Source organism: Symsagittifera roscoffensis, chromosome 6 (assembly GCF_963678635.1).
Source record: "Symsagittifera roscoffensis chromosome 6, txSymRosc1.1, whole genome shotgun sequence".
NCBI classification, from domain to species: Eukaryota; Metazoa; Xenacoelomorpha; order Acoela; family Convolutidae; genus Symsagittifera; species Symsagittifera roscoffensis.
Genome location: NC_087067.1, coordinates 36,010,795 through 36,028,531, shown reverse-complemented (window position 1 = coordinate 36,028,531; position 17,737 = coordinate 36,010,795). Strand labels below are relative to the sequence as shown.

The window sequence follows — 17,737 nt, the reverse complement described above, 5'->3', positions numbered from 1 at the left end:
TGTGTGGAATCACTTTTTACCGTTATACAGTTTCTCCGTTTGTTTTCACTAGTCGAGTCAAGAGCACTAAAACCAATAAACGTCTTCTTTGACACAAAAAGCTTCAAACAACCATTTGAATTCTTTTGAGCAAAATTTTGTTAAGACACAAGCTTTTACTTCTCCACAGAAAAATCAAATCATAATTTCTTTCCCTCGAAGAACAACTTCATGCAATAAAAACTAATAGTTTAGTTTGTCAAATGAAAAATGACACTCAGCTCGAAGCTTATAAACCTATTTTTATAATTCAAACAGTTTGTTCAAGTTTAATAGGGCAACGATCAAAAAACTTATCAAAAAAAAAGCAGTTTTCTACAACTAAACTAACAACATACGTTCTACCAAACAAACAGTTCTTGCTAAAAAAAACATAGCGCAAGTTTTATTAAAGTCAGCCTTGATTTTAGTTGAAAATAGTTTCACCTGGTTTTTTACCGCTAAACTAACAGCCTCATGCAAGGACAACTGACAATTCTTCTTATCAAAAACAAAATGCCACTCATTTGGAAGCTTTGAAACATATTTTTACAATTCAACCTCGAATCTTGATGAACCCACTTTTTCTATAGCAAACAAAGTTTCGATTATGCAAACAGTTAACAAATGCCACATGTCACATCTGCCAATCACGCAGGAAACCCCCAGTTCAAGCCTGCGTGGAATCACTTTTTAACGTTATACAGTTTCTCCGTTTGTTTTCACTAGTCGAGTCAAGAGCACTAAAACCCATAAATGTCTTCTTTGACACAAAAAGCTTCAAACAATCACTTGAATTCTTTTGAGCAAAATTTTGTTAAGACACAAACTTTTACTTCTCCACAGAAAAATCAAATCATAATTTTTTTCCCTCGAACAACAACTTCATGCAAAAAAATTAATAATTTACTTTGTCAAATGAAAAATGACACTCAGTTCGAAGCTTATAAACCTATTTTTACAATTCAAACAGTTTGTTTAAGTTTAATAGGGCAACGATCGAAAAACTTAGCAAAAAAAGTATTTTTCTACAACTAAACTAACAACATACGTTCTACCAAACAAACAGTTCTTGCTAAAAAAAACCATAGCGCAAGTTTTATTAAAGTCAGCCTTGTTTTTAGTTGAAAATAGTTTCACCTGGTTTTTTACCGCTAAACCAACAGCCTCATGCAAGGACAACTGACAATTCTTCTTATCAAAAACAAAATGCCACTCATTTGGAAGCTTTGAAACCTTTTTTTACAATTCAAACTCGGATCAAGATGAGCCCACTTTTTCTATTGCAAACAAAGTTTTGATTATGCAAACTACTAACAAATGCCACTTGACCACTGATTCTGAATCTAAAAATCTATGCAATCTAATAGGTGCCATGGTGTAGTGGTTATCACATCTGCCTAACACGCAGAAGATCCCGAGTTCAAGCCTGGGTGGCATCTGTTTTTTACCGTTTGACTTTTTTTGCGTTTTATTCACTAGTCGAGTGTCAAACAAAAAACCAATCGAAATCTTCTTTGACACAAGAAGCTTTAAACAATGAAATAAAACCTATCGATCATCTTTTCAAAAAAAAAAATTTCCGTCTGCACAAAAATAACAAAAACACAATTTGTTATTCAATTTCTCCCTGAACCAACAACCTCATGAAATGACAATTAACAATTCACATCTGCAAATGCGAAATGATACTCAGTTCCAAGCTTTTCAACCTAATATTACATGCCAAATTGTTTTTTCAAGTGTGAGAGGGCAACGATCAGAAAAAATTTAAGCAAAAAAAACCGAAAGATAATCCACTTCAACTAAACTAACAACATACGTTCTACCAATCGAACAGCTTTTACAAAAAACTTAGCGCAAGTCTTACTGAGGTAAACCCTGTAGTTAGTTGAAAATAGCTTAGATTTGTTTGAACATCGGAGTCGAGTGTTTTATAGTAAGTGGCGCTCCCCATTTTGCATTGAAAAAGTCAGAAAACATTTCTTGGTTGACAACAATGGACTGACTGAAAAAGATATCTACCTTTTCTCTGCCATGAAGAAAAATTTATGAGGATTATTCACGGAGTGCAAGAGAAGCAAATATTAAAACCTCGGATCTCGATAAACCTACTTTTCTTATAGCAATTAGGTTGCGATGATGACAACTCCTAACACATGCCATTTGACCACTAATTCCGAAGCTTCAAAAATCTGCAATCCCATAGGTGCCAATGGGTAGTGGTTGTCCCATCTGCCAATCACGCAGGAAACCCCCAGTTCAAGCCTGTGTGGAATCATTTTTCACCGTTACACGATTTCTCCGTTTGTTTCCACTAGTCGAGTCAAAAACACAAAACCAATCAATGTCTTCTTTGACACAACAAGCTTCAAACAATCACTTGAATTCTTTTGAGCAAAATTTTGTTAAGACACAAATTTTTACTTCTCCACAGAAAAATCAAATCATAATTTCTTTCCCTCGAACAACAACTTCATGCAAAAAAAATTGATAATTTACTTTGTCAAATGAAAAATGACACTCAGTTCAAAGCTTATAAACCTATTTTTAAAATTCAAACAGTTTGTTCAAGTTTAATAGGGCAACGATCAAAAAGCTTAGCAAAAAAAAGTATTTTTCTACAACTAAAACAACACCATACGTTCTACCAAACAAACAGTTTTTGCTAAAAAAACATAGCGCAAAGTTTACTATAGTCAGCCTTGTAATTTGTTGAAAATAGCTTTTCCTGGTTTTTCTCCCTGGACCAACAACCTCATGCAAGGACAATTAACAATTCTTTTTATCAAAAACAAAAATCCACTCATTTCGAAGCTTTGAAACCTAGTTTTACAATTCAACCTGGGATCTTGATGAACCCACTTTTTTCATAGCAAACAAAGTTTCGATTATGCAAACTACTAACAAAAGCCACTTGACCACTGAGTCCGAACCTAAAAATCTATGCAATCAAATTGGTGCCACAGTGTAGTGGTTATCACATCTGCCTAACACGCAGAAGCTCCCCAGTTCAAGCCTGGGTGGCATCAGTTTTTTAACGTTTGACATTTTTTGCGTTTTTTTCACTAGTCCAGTCGAAAACAAAAAACCAATCAAAATCTTCTTTGACACAAGAAGCTTTAAGCAATGAATTAAAACCTATCGATCATCTTTTCAAAAAAAAAATTTCCGTTTACACAAAAATAACAAAACACAATTTGTTATTCAATTTCTCCCTGAACCAACAACCTCATGAAATGACAATTAACAATTCACATCTTCAAATGCGAAATGATACTCAGGTCCAAGCTTTTAAACCTAATATTACATTTCAAACAGTTTTTTCAAGTGTGAGAGGGCATCGATCAAAAAAAATTTAAAAAAAAACCGAAAGATAATCCACTTCAACTAAACTAACAACATACGTTCTACTAATCGAACAGGTTTTACAAAAAACCTAGCGCAAGCTTTACTGAGGTCAACCCTGTAGTTAGTTGAAAAGAGCTAAGGTTTGTTTGAACATCAAAGTCGAGTATTTATAAAATGTGGCGCTCCCAATTTTGCATTGAAAAAAGTTAGAAAACAATTCTAGGTTGATAACACTGGCCTGACTGAAAAAGATACCTACCTTTTTCTCTGCCATGAAGAAAAATTTATGAGGATTATTCATGGAGATCAAGAGAGCCAAATATTAAAACCTCGGATCTCAATAAACTCACTTTTCTTATAGCAGTTAGAGTTGCGATGATGTAAGCTCCTAACACATGCCATTTGACCACTGATTCCGAAGCTTTAAAACTTTTCAATCTTATCGGTGCCAATGTGTAGTGGTTGTCGCATTTGCCAATCAAGCAGGAAATCCCGAGTTCAAGCCTGTGTGGAATCACTTTTTACGGTTATACAGTTTCTCCGTTTGTTTTCACTAGTCGAGTCAAGAGCACTTAAACCAATAAATGTCTTCTTTGACACAAGAAGCTTGAAACAATCACTTGAAACCTTTTGAGCAAAATTTTGTTAAGACACAAACTTTTACTTCTCCACAGAAAAATCAAATCATAATTTCTTTCCCTCGAACAACAACTTCATGCAAGGACAATTAACAATTTAGTTTATCACATAAAAAATGACACTCAGTTCGAAGCCTATAAACCTAATTTTACATTTCAAACAGTTTGTTCAAGCTTAATAGGGCAACGATCGAAAATTTAAGCAAAAAAAGATATTCATCCGCAAACTAACAACATACGTTCTACTAAACAAACAGTTCTTACTAAAAAAACATAGCGCAAGGTTTACTATGGTCAGCCTTGTAATTTGCTGAAAATAGCTTTTTCTGGTTTTTCTCCCTGGACCAACAACCTCATGCAAGGACAATTAACAATTCTTTTTATCAAAAACAAAATGCCAGTCATTTCGAAGCTTTGAAACCTAGTTTTACAATTCAACCTCGGATCTTGATGAACCCACTTTTTTCATAGCAAACAAAGTTTCGATTATGCAAACTACTAACAAATGCCACTTGACCACTGAGTCCGAACCTAAAAATCTATGCAATCTAATAGGTGCCATGGTTTAGTGGTTATCACATCTGCCTAACACACAGAAGGTCCCCACTTCAAGCCTGGATGGCTTCAGTTTTTACCCATTGACAATTTCTGCGTTTGTTTTCACTAGCCCAGTCAAAAACACAAAACCAATCAAAATCTTTTTTGACACAAGAAGCTTCAAAAAATCAATTAAAACCTTTTGATCATCTTTTTGAAAAAGAAAAAAAATTCGGTCTCCACAAAAATAACAAAACACAATTTTTCTCACTGAACCAACAACCTCATGAACTGACAATTACCAATTCACTTCTTCAAATTCGAAATAATACTAAGCTTTTAAAAATAATTTTGCATTTGAAATTTTTTGTTTAAGCGTGAGAGGGCAACGATCAAAAAAGTAAGCAAAAAAACAGTTTTTACTAATCGAACAGTTTTTACTGAAAAAACCTATCGCAAGGTTTTTCAAGGTCAAACTTTTAGCTAGTTGAAAAATAGCTTAGGTTGTTTCAACATCGAAGTCGAGTGTTTTATAGAAAGTGACGATCCCAATTTTGCATTGAAAAACGTCAGAAAACAAATCTAGGCCTGATTGAAATAGATACCTACATTTCTCTCTGCCTTGAAGAAAAACTCATAAGGAGTATTCACGGAGTTCAAAAGAAACAAATATTAAAACCTCGGATCTCGTTAAACCCACTTAATCATTAGCAATTAGAGTTCCGATGATGCAAACTCCTAACACATGCCGTTTGACCACTGATTCCGATAATTTAAAACTTTGCAATCCTATAGGTGCCAAGGAGTAGTGGTTATCGCATCTGCGAATCACGCAGGATGCCCCACTCATGCCTGTGTGCAGTTAATTTTTTTAACCTTTATACGATTTTTCTGTTTGTTTTCACTAGTCGAACCAAAAACACAAAACCAATCAATATCTTCTTCGACACAAGAAGCTCCAAACAATCACTTGAAACATTTTGAGCAAAAATTTTTAAAAACATACTTTTCCTTCTCCACAGAAATATCAAAACATAATTTCTCTCCCTGGACCAACAACTTCATGCAACGACAATAAACAATTTATTTATCATATGCAAAATTACACTCAGTTCCATGCTTATATACTTTTTTTACAATTCAAAGAGTTTGTTGAAGCATGATAGGGCAACGATCGAAAACAATAAGCAAAAAATAAATGAGATTTTTCTACAACTAAACAAACAACAAACGTCCTACTAAACAAACAAATCTTACTAAAAAACATAGCGCAAGGTTTACTAAGGTCAACCTTGTAATTAGTTAAAAATATTTTAGATTGTTTTAACATCGAAGTCGAGTGTTTTACAAGAAATGGCTCCTCTAATTTTGCATTGACAACCGTCAGCAAAAAATCTAGGTTGTCACAATGGACTGATTGAAATAGAAAACTACCTTTATCTCTGCCTTGAAGAAAAACTTATAAGGATTATTCACGGAATTCAAGAGATTCAAATATGAAAACCTCGGATCTCGATAAACCCAGTTTTTAGCAATTAGAGTTGCGATGATGCAAACTCCTAACACATGCCATTTGACCACTAATTCCGAAGCTTCAAAACTTTGCAATACTATAGGTACCAAGGAGTAATGATTATCGCATCTGCGAATCACGCAGGAAGCCAGCAGTTCAAGCCTGAATGGAATTATTTTTTTTTTCCGTTATACGATTTCTCCGTTTGTTTTTACTAGTCGAATAAAAAAAACAAAACCAATCAATATCTTTTTTGACACAAGAAGCTTCAAACAATCACTTGAAACCTTTCGAGAAAAAACTTGTTAAAACGCATATTTTTCCTTCTCCACAGAATTATCAAAACATAGTTTCCCTCCCAGGATCAACAACTTCATGCAATGACGAATAACAATTAACTTTTTCAAATACAAAATGACACTCAATTCGAAGCTTATAAACCTATTTTTACAATTCAAACAGTTTGATCAAGCGTGAAGGGGCAACATATTGGGCAAGAGATTTTTCTATAACTAAACTGAGAGCATACGTTCTACTGAACGATTAGTTCTTACTAAAAGAACATAGCGCAAGGTTTACTAAGATCAATCTTGTATTTATTGAAACTCTGCAATAGCTAGTACTCAGCAAAGAGCAATTTGGAGCGTCAATCAACTACAAATGTAAGTGAACTAAAGGAGGTATAAGTGTCATAACTGATGACTGAATTCTGTGCTTGCTCGCGTCTGGATTCCGCAGACATATCTTTTAAATGGTACATAGAAATTTATGTCCCAGAAATTTGTGTCCTTGACAAAACTATCGCAAAAAATAACACAGAGGCGAGGCTGCGCTTTGCAAACACAAGCGAGGAAAACGCAAAAAAAACTTTAAACAGGCAAAAACAGGTATTTTTGAATATCAATTCGGAGATTAGGAGTATCACGTTCTCACATCTGCTCAACCGCTGCTTTTATTTTTACTAAAACTAGCCGCCAATAAAGCAGCATAAAAAAAACTAACTCACTGTTCCGAATTTGAATCTCCGACCAGATGATTAGGAGTACCTCTCGCGTCCTCGCATCTGCGCCACGGTCACTTACACGAAACCCTGATGATTTCTTTGCTTAAGTAAGAGATTGGCTGCTTACTTAGAAGATAAAACTGCTACTGCCTCTTTCAATTGAATTCTTTAACTCAGATTTGTCTTGTTAGTTTTCGAAAAAGTGAGAAAAATTCCAAAAACGATCAAAAAATCAAAAATATGCCTTTTCCAAAACCCATAAAAAATATCTACCGCTGAAGTATGGGAATAGCCTCTAATGCAGGGTTAATTTCAGCGCTTTAATGTTAGGATTGATACGTTAAAATTGATCAGATGTAGCTAGTCGTTTTCGAGAATAGTGATGAACCTTCCAAAAAACGGTACAATTTTTAAAGAATGGATTTCCCTCAAGTCCATATTGGCCTAATTTACAAAAAAAATAAAACAGATTACTCAGGGAATATTTAAGCACAATGTTAGTTCGAATGAACTATCAACCTCGGAATCAGCAGTTTAGTTTTTGCAGAAAAAAAGGGGTTCCAAAAAAAGGGCAAAAATTCAAAAACTGGACAATTTCCAGAGCCATGTTTTTTTTTCAAACAGCAGTGCATAGCCGTTAGCGCAAGGAAGATTCACATAACTGATTTTTTTTTCGGATAAACCCTTAATCTCCAATTTGGCAGGGTAGTTTTTAGAAAATAGAAATTGTTTTAAAAATAACCAAAATTCAAAAAATGGGTTTGTTTGAGACTATAACCTATTCTACGAAACTTAGGGAACAACCGCTTGAAAAGGGGAGATCCCCATTATTTTTTCTCCTCTTTATAACCTTCGTTTCGGATCTGTGCATTTATTATTTGAGAAAATGAAAAAAAAAATCAAAACAGATCAAATATCAAATAAAATGGAAAGAGACTAGCGAAATATGAAAGCGCATAGAAGAGCAGCCGGTTTGTCCATTAGTACCATTTTTTTGAAAGAAGCACAGTAATAATTGAGAAAAACTTATTTTCCTGCTAAAAAAGCAAAAATTTTGCAAAGCGTCTAAAAAAAACAAAAAACAACAAATCCAATACGTTTTCATAATAACTGTTTTTTTTTTCAAACAGGACCTTACACTAGCCAAAAACAAAACAAGAACATATGCTATTGAGTTGTTTATCTTTAAACAGGCTCAAATGATATTAAATTGAAATATACCAAAAAGTGCTCCAAACAGGGTCGGATCAGGGTGGGGGTATTGGGGGTGTGTTTGGACGCCCCTTTCAGCAATTCAAACTATTTTGAGATATCCATTTTTCGCTGACTGCCCTTAAAATTTATCTAAAGGCTCCTCGGCGCCAATTTAAACTAACTTTAAGGGGAGAGCGCGCGCGCCAAAAAAACGCGATATTTGGTCAAAATTTTATAAAAAGTGCCTAAAAATGCCTTTTGTTGGCCTGTTTTTCAAATTTTCGCCTGCGGCGAAGAAAGTTTTACCAAAACAGGGTCTTTATAATGCTTTGGGAGAGTTCGGAAAATCAATTAGGTCGACCTAAAAAAAGGTCAACAAAATTTCAACTTTTTTTTTTGAAAATCCGCCCTCCCCGCGAGAAAATCCTAGATCCGCCCCTGCTACCAAATTAGCACTTTTATGTGCGACTTAGGTTAGATAGAAATCCTTTGTATTAATACACAACGCTTAACTTGTGTGAATAACAGGCACTCTTAAAATTGAATCAATCTGCGGTTCCGAGCACGTTCTCCCGTAGGCTGATTTAACCAAAAAAGGACCATCCCTCTTTCGTTGAGAACTCCCCTTCCCCTTTTAAATTCTTTTCATTAAAAAATCACCATCTTCTCCCATTTATTGGAGTATAGTATAAGCCCAGAGTCAAAATTGTGGGAGCTCAGTTACGTATGCTCAAATTGAAATATGTTCAAATTCTCAAATTGAAATACATATGCTCAAAATAGAAGCTCAAATTGTCATACGCTCAAACTGACACATGCCCAATTATCCAACTAATGGACCTGACCTCGCATATTAGTGGACATATGCAGCACACTTGTGGTTTTTCGGCTGAGTTGTTGGCGGTGGCCACACTCTGCTGGATGATGTGGGACACCTGGGATCCCTGCTCCACTCTGCTTCTGCAACAGTACTTGAAGAACAGGTCCAGATTGTCGTCCACTCCATTCACAACCTGCACAAACAGTCCTGATACGTTACAATCTGTAGAATAGTTGGGGCTCAGATGCAACAAAAAATCTATATACATGTTGACAGCATTCGAAGTTTCGAGCTGATGTTCAGTTAGAGTTAACAACCATAGAGATTTTTTGTAAAAATATATCAATATTTGGTTTTTTGATTTTTTAACATAGAGAAAGACAATCATAAAATAATTCAGTTCATTTTCTCATTTTTCATTTTTACCAGGTGGTTTCTCAATTATCACAGATTCCAAAATTTTGTACGACAGCCGTAGTGCGGCGTTATAAACAACACAAGCAAACCCTTTCGAAACGTTTAGGTTTATATTTATCAAAGATTAAGGGTTGGTCAGCCTAAAGATGATGCCATAAATCATTACGTTACCAAAGGGGGACCGACCCTTTGGGGGGTGAAGGTATCGATATCCAGATAGTCCTCCCCCTGGGTTAAATACAGAGGCGATATGGAGCTTCTCAAAACTTTATAAGCGATACCAGGAACGCATTATTTTATACTCATACAAGACTGGGTCGGTGGCTGTGCAAGTATCACATAGTGTTCCCAACACATTCATGAAAAAAAAAATTTAGAAATTTTTTTTTTTAAAAATAGTATCGCTTTCTGTGTGTAATTTGGTGAAGAAACTATACGAGCGCGTACAAAGCTAGCGAATTAGGCGTATTAGTCAACAATTAATTTCGGAACAAGAATACCAAAAAAATTGAAACCCTTACCTCAGATTTGTGAGTTCGTTTTTTGAAAAAACGAAAACAGTCACAACAAATTGGTCAATAATACCCCAACTGAAAAATTCGAAGGCCGTGAAGCATGGGATGAAATGGAAAGAGACTAGCAAATTATGCTGAAACATAAAAGAGCAGCCAGTTTGTCCGTTAGTACCATTTTTTGAAAAACGAAGCAGTAGTTTCTGAAAAAAAGAATATGATTAAAATGAAATAAACAAAAGTGCCACCAAAAGAGCAATTTGATTGCGACAGGTTTGAAAAAAATTTCTTCGTAATAATACTCTCGTTTTTTGCGGCGAAACAAAATTTTTCACTACTACTAAGAAATAATTTTCTCATTATATCTACTCCCTTGCTTTACTCGCGAAAATCGACTAAAGCTCAGAAATTTTAAATCAATTTTCCTCGAAACGGAAAAAATTAATATCGTTCAAGTCACGACGGAAAAACTTTAATACGGTACATCACTGGACCCATTCCGGTGCTTATTTGTGGTACCAGACTGCTTGAAAAAAAAATAACTGAAACACATCCCAAGACAAAGATCTTTCTAATTTTCCATGATCGGAACAATCATTGAAATTAAAACAATAAAAGTTCGTGTTCATAAAATGATGATAACAAACATTGAAAATTACCTTTATGTAAGCTTTTCATGAGCACTCTCAGCAATTACAAAAAAAATGAAAACTTGACAAAATCAGAAATAAAATTCGGGAACCAAGATTATAGATTTTAAACCGCGCCAGTCAAAATTTGAAAAATCACAATCAAAACTAGTCTGAAAAAAATCGAATCAGTCAGCGGATAAAATTTCAATAATAAGTCTTGCAATGTTCTTTATACGTCATCGAAAAAAAGTTATTTCTGAAGTTCGATTGTTAGATATATACAGTGGTTAAAAATCTAACATAATATTCCAGAGTTATTAAAATGATTGTTTGAAAATGAAGCAGAACTTAAACTAAGCCGTCAATATTTCAGAACAAAGTAGCACAGAATGTTCCGACCATCGCCATTAAAAAACTAAAAGAAAAAAGTTTTTTTTTTCCAAATTGATGTAGTTATTCTGCGTGGTGTGATGAAAAAGATCTGACGTAATATTATAATTTGGGCATATTCGATAATCATAGTAATATAAGCAAGCAGGACAACAATTTTTGAAGAAAATTGACTCGAAAAAAATGATTCACATTTTTTCCAAAAAATTCAAATTTTTAATTTTGCAGAAACTTTTTGAACTTTTGAAGTTTTTGTTTCTTAAAATTAAACTCAGCATAAATAAGCGATTGCAAACGGCTAAAATTAAGCATAAATAGGCATGATCGTTTGCTCGAATTTAGACGAAAAATCAAAAATTACACAGAGGCGAAGCTGTGCTTCACAACCATTTGCGAGAACACGACCAAAAAGCAGCTCTATCAAGTAAAATTAGAAAAATTAGAAATAAGTTTCGAATTAGCGAAAACACGGGAACGTGTCGGATTCTAATCTGCGACCTAGAAAATTTGATTCTCATGCACTAACCACTCAGCCACGGAGGCTGCAAGTTCTCAGAAAATAGCCACCAAATACGCAGCTACAAATGCTAATAAATTGCCAATTCAATGCAGCAAGAGTAGCCTCAAATACAAAAAGACACATTTTTGCATGTAATAAATTGGAAAGCATAAAGCCAAAACATGTATAAACACAGAAGCAAAGTTGCACTTCGCATACGCAAGCAAAAATATGTCCGACAACGCTACTGGGAAAAACCAAATGAATAAGACTTTGTGTCTACTAAATTTCCTAAGGGACGCACGCCAATTATGAGTCTACATAATTGCTAGGCGACGCAAGCCAATTCAGACGCATTAGCAGTACCAGTCAATTTGAATAGGAAATTTACCAACTAACATGTCTCAAATTATAGAGCGGATGAATTTAAACTAGTATACGAAAAAGTTCATTAAAAACATCCGACCCTGCCCAGGTTCGAACCCTCTCATTTTGCTGCTAGTCTCCTTCCCTACCTCTACGCTACAGATCCATGATTTTAGAAGCTAAAGTGCTATTTGTAATATAATAGTCTGTGTTAATATCCTTAGCATTGGCTGTACTTAATAGCTGGATCAAAATGAACACCAATTGTCGCAACAATTGCATCGCAACAATTTTTGCAACTTAGGTTGGAAAAAAAAGAAAGTTCATGCTATAACACATGTTATGCTTGTGTAATTATGCATTTCAAAAAAATTGCAAGATACTTTGTGCTGGAAAACTTTTGAAATCGAGCTTTTATCATTGTATTGCTGTGTGAAATAAACAACTTTTTTCGTTCGTTTGATGAATTAAAATTGCATCAGCTGTGTTAAATTTTCACCTTTCAAATAACAAAGCACATGCTATCAAAAAGCTGTGAAGGTGCCCCAAAGCTGTGATATTTGCAACTTGGAATGGAAAAAAAACAAAGTTCGTACTAATACATTTTGCTTCACAAGTGTGAAAACACGAAACACAATTATAGCGAAAAAACAAGGTGCACCCGGGAATCAAACTTCAGACATTTTTTGGTCAAAACTTTTCAAAAGTGCTTTTTCGGCCTGTATAAAATTTTGCTAATATGCAGCTGTCTGAAAGTTAGTGGGATTTCATAATAAAGCAATGTTAACTTTTAGCAAATTTGCAAATAAAATCTAGTTCCGATTAAAAAACACTTTCTCTCTCAATAATGACAACGGATCTACTTAACAATCCCCCCCCCCTGTTACAAAAGGTGGGAGGGAAATTGTTAAGTAGGTTCAGCTAACAAATTACTAGCAAATTAGTCGAACTTTCAGCCAATCAGAATGCAGCAAATTCTGAAACCGAAAAAGTTCTAATTGGTAACAGCTGTTACATTTAGCAAATAAGCACGTAAAGTGAACTTAGCAAATGAGCACGTAAGTTATAGGGGGGGGGGGGGGGGGGGGAGATTCTTAAGTAGGTACCATAGGGGGGGGGGGGGGGATTGTTAAGTAGATCCATGACAACCACTAAGCACTCACTGGAATAGGACATGGTTCCTGTCCTCCGGATAAGTCCCTGATCACCACTTGATCCTCCGGAATTGACATGAACTGGAAAAAAACGACATTATTTAACAATTTTTAGAAGGAAAATTTGAAGCTGGTAATCGCGCGTCTGAAAGGCTGTTTGATATGTGTTTTTTTCCCACTCCTGACATCAAAGTTTCTGTTTTAATAGTTGTGTTACAAGCAATAAAAAGCTAAATGCGTGATGTTGCGATGTAAGCTATGGAAAAGAAACTACACTCAATAGCAAGTTCGTTCATCATGTCAAATTGTATTGTATTATCAGAAAAAAATAATAATTTTGGGAATGCAATGAATTCTTTTTTCACTAATGGAGTTGTGCAGAGTCAGAAAAAATCAAATGAAAACAGAAAGTTAAATGTGATCATTTAACTTTTCACTCACATGACTGGGATTGACTCTAACGTCATCGTCAAACACGAACATGCTGGGTTCAATGAAGTTGTTCTTCTGGTTCGAACGCCTCACTAGAAAGAAAAAGACAAAAATAAATTAGACTGAATAACCAGAAAACTCAGCGTTCAATTTTTCTGGACATCCGGAGCACACGTTTTTGATTTTAATTTTGCACAGAAGATACAAAGGCGATGTTGCACTTCGCATACGCAAAAAAAAACAATGACTTACTCAGTAAATAGGTTGCAAACATGAACAGCTGATTTCAAGATGCTAGGGTGTTGTTAATAACTACTGTGCTAGCGCTTATACATGCTAACAAACAATTCCGTGCCAAATTGGTATCGCAAGGAAATAATCAAAAGAAATCTTACTTAACTTGTGGGGGATTAAAAACAAATACTTATTTTGAAATTGACTAAAAATGACTTTAAAATGACTGAAAAGAACAAAACTGCTAACATAGTGGCAGGAGGTGTTCGTGCTGTCGAAAAAGAGCTTTTCCACAAATTGGGTTGTACACGCAAGAATTGGGAATACGTCGTCGGCAGAATCCGAGTTTGAGTGGCACTGCAAACATGCCCTCGCTACCAAACAGGGCCCTCGCGGTGCACTCTTCGGGAGGCAGAGTCTTCACGCACATGCCGAACCAACACTTGTGCTTCGTCAGGTCTAATCATTGTAGTAATACACTTTTTAATCATTCATTATAAGACAGTCTCTTATTTTGGCGAAAAGAATTTGTTGCGAACATCAACGAAATTATACTTTACTTGGTCCTTAAGATAAATTTAACTATATTGTTACATGAAAAAAATACCTAAAAATGAACATAAATAATTATAAAGAGGCGAAGCTGGAATTCGCAAACACATCAACAAATGGCAAAAAGGTGCCTAAAAATGAGCTGTGAATTTTTTTTTAAAAAGAAGCCAACTACGAAATTCAGACCAACTGAGCCAACTTTCCTAGCTTCCTTTGTGAGCGTACACTTATTAGAAGAAAAAAACGGCTCTCTCGTATCAAGTTGAGTACAGACATGCTACTAAACCGCTCGCCGATGAAATTGAACGTGAAGGTTGAGCACAACTTTGGAGAAGGTTGGAGAAAAGTGGATTCCTTTTATGCCGCCAGCGCTTGATTGTGTTAATAATCAGTTATTATAATAGCAAATTTGCAATTAGCCAATACGAGCGATCCCATAGGACATTTTACAGACAAAATTCAGGACAATTTTTACAGAGGCACGTATAGCATCAAGTACAATGTCTATTTAAATCCAAGTTTTCCTGAAAACAGGTCCAATCAAAAGATACATCGCATTTCTTTGTTTGAGTACAACTAGCTGCATAGCAGATGACTGATTTTTCAGAGTTATTGAAAAGTCTTGATTTGTTCTGTAGTATTGCGAAATACTACACACACACAAAAGACCATTGTCTTAATTGTTTATTTAACGACCCAATTCTAAATTGGAGCGTGCCATTTAAATTAAAGCCTCTTTTCACTAAATCAGATATTGACTGATTTACTCTTATTAGGACTATAAAATCTTGTTTTTTAAATACTTGTCAAATTTTTCTCATTTTTTCATGCTCAATATTTTAAAAGGGCGGCGATTATTAATACGTCCCTTTTAACTTAACTTGAAACAAACTGGATAAATATTTAGCAGTCTTGCCGGCTGCACTGAAATTCTCCTTGCTTTGATTAAGCAGAGGTGCACCTGCAATATGATGCATCAGAGAGAGTAATATGAATTTTTAATAAGACAAACTGAAGGCTGCGGTTTTCATCAAAGGGGACTAATAAGTTGAAGATATTTGATTTGAAAAAATCAAATAAAAACTAGTTGAAAATTCCCTTATTAGAAAGGGAGAACAAAGGAGCAGGTGAAACCTGAATAATTAAAGATTGAATCAGCCGCCGGTTTATGCTTACGAGCAAAAGGACTGGCCTGAAATCTTCAGTGTTTCATTTTGCTCAGTAAGCAGCAAGTCAGTTCTCTTCAGTCAGATCTTTTAAAAATAAATAATTTTTCTTTTCTGCCCTAACAATAAAATTAATCTAGCCCTTTTCACTTATAAAAAGAGAATAAATTCTCATTTTAAGTTCGATAAAATTATAAATCGAGATACTCGAGATAACCACACCTGAGGAAGTCTGGACTACAACTACCCAAAGGACTACGGCAAGACGATTCAGACTACCCAACCAGAAGTGCTGACTTGGACAAAATCAAGGGCAACCATACATACTAATCAGCCATCGACCTTAGTAAGAAGATAAAATATTGATGAACAAAATAAGATTAGCTCAACCTCCCCTCATAGGTATATTTCTTTAAGCTGTTCGATTCATTTATATAATCTAATAACCCGGTGCTCTGTATCTAACCAACTAATTAATTCAAACCTTTTCTAACTATTGTTTCTACTCTACTTTTTGTCAAGACAATTTGACGATCTAAGGTGAGACTTATAATTTAGGATAAAATTACTAAGCATTCAACCAGCAATGAGCGCTTAGTAAAGTTCTTATTTCAAGCTTGTAAACTAGACGATTTTTTAGTTTTGTGAGATGTTCTATATTTAACCTGACAAGTCAACATATTTGAGGACCCATTTTGTCACCCGTTGTAGCACTTGTTCCACTGCTTTCAAATGTCCCTTGTTCGGGCATGAGACAACGCAAGCATATAATATGATCCAAGCAAAGGTTTAAGTGTTTTTTAATCAACGCAAAAATGAGATTTGACTAAACACAAACATTAATTGAATGAGTTTTTTATAGGCAATAACAATTTTTTTTACATAGTGAATGATCTTAACACCACGATGTTTCAAAGATGTCGAGATTATGCTGAAGAATTGGCCATCCGTTGTTGGTGGTATTTCAATTCATATTTTGGTCGAAATCGCAAAAGAAAGAGAACGAACAGCAAGGGAAGAAGAGAGTTTTATGACACACCAATTGACACAAATAGACACCTGGAGACAACATATTCGTTTCCAAGAAATGATAGCTTCCAAAAGCGGCTTGTACTTACTTTTGAACCAAGTTTGCAGCTTGTATATGCCGTTTTTGTTGTATAATTGGTTCACTTGTCTCAGGAAAATTTCGCAGATAAATTTTTTCCGCCATCTCGAAAAAAGCAAAGTTCAGTCCAAAATTTAATTGATTCCATTCTTGAAGAAACGCACCTATTTCTTTTTCATCAAAAATTCTTACCTGCGTCTGGAGGCAAAATTGGCGCTGGGTTTTTCTGCTGAACAACCTTCTTAGCCACTTTTCCAACTTGAGATACTTCTGGTTCAAATTTGGGCCCAAATTTTTTAGCATCTGCTTTGATCGCCTTAGAAGGAGCAGTTGAGATCGAAGACTCATGAGTCTTTGATGGAGTTGCAGGTACCACGTAGATATCACCCTCATCGTCGGTAGGAACCCAAGTTTTAGATCGAGTCTGCGCTTTTTGGAAATTCAGTTTCCTGCTAAATGCACTGGCGTCTTTGCTTCTCGCAGAAGCAGCTTTTACGGCTTTCGAGGGAGAAATTGGTATCTCGTACAGGTCAGACGAAATTTCAGAGGGAGTGAGGTACCGCTGTTCATCCGTCACTTTTCTAGTAGCCTGCAGCCACATCTAGAGCAAAGCAACTTAGTTCAATCCAGTAATCATAAAATAATTTGGTAAATAATCATATCTACCAAAAACAAGTCTTAAAATTTCTTTCTATAATACCCGATAGAAATTTCTATAATACCGATAAAACCCCAGACTTTTTTATTGATCAATAAAATACGAAGTAAGGGATTTCCCCAACCCCCTCAGCTCTCTATTACGGAGAAAAATTTATTTGGGACGGAGGAAAATTTAGAGACTAAATATGATAGGAATTTGAAGTTCCGATATCGAGATACTCAGGAGACTTTCTTTTACCTTGGAATTATTCAAGGATTTCACTTCGGAACTGGCGGAGAAAATCCATCTAAGCGAGTGATCATCAGGTAGTTTCACACGCATAAGAAGGCCACTCCATTTGCTCACATGAGCCAAACAACTAAACGAGAAGATCGAAAAAGCACAGAACACAAAAGGATCGTATCAAAGCTATTTGTTACCCTTGACAATTTGATTTTACTTGCCATTATGTTGACATAGTTTCAAATTATTTTCTATTTACTTTAAATTCAAAGTTTCGCAAAAAAATGTTGAATTTCTGAAGAAGACAAAATTAGTCGT

General features: G+C 35.1%; 1 protein-coding gene and 2 non-coding genes across 3 annotated transcripts in view; 2 read left to right on the top strand and 1 right to left on the bottom strand.

Moving 5' to 3' along the window:
* The window catches only part of LOC134848707 (histone-lysine N-methyltransferase SETDB2-like), a 185,020-nt gene extending 167,502 nt beyond the window's left edge, over positions 1-17,518 (bottom strand). Inside the window, exons 1-6 of the mRNA XM_063866222.1 lie at positions 17,435-17,518; positions 16,729-17,137; positions 13,960-14,169; positions 13,486-13,568; positions 13,054-13,125; positions 9,100-9,267 (exon numbers count right to left, since the gene is read on the bottom strand). Of these exons, the coding sequence (XP_063722292.1) occupies positions 9,100-9,267; positions 13,054-13,125; positions 13,486-13,568; positions 13,960-14,169; positions 16,729-17,137; positions 17,435-17,518 (1,026 nt within the window). The remainder of the gene's footprint in view (positions 1-9,099; positions 9,268-13,053; positions 13,126-13,485; positions 13,569-13,959; positions 14,170-16,728; positions 17,138-17,434) is intronic.
* On the top strand, positions 1,388-1,460 carry Trnav-aac (transfer RNA valine (anticodon AAC)). The gene has a single exon. It is a non-coding gene; the product is annotated as a tRNA-Val (tRNA).
* Trnav-aac (transfer RNA valine (anticodon AAC)) lies at positions 2,978-3,050 on the top strand. Its single transcript has one exon. It is a non-coding gene; the product is annotated as a tRNA-Val (tRNA).
* Positions 17,519-17,737: the final 219 nt, after the last annotated feature.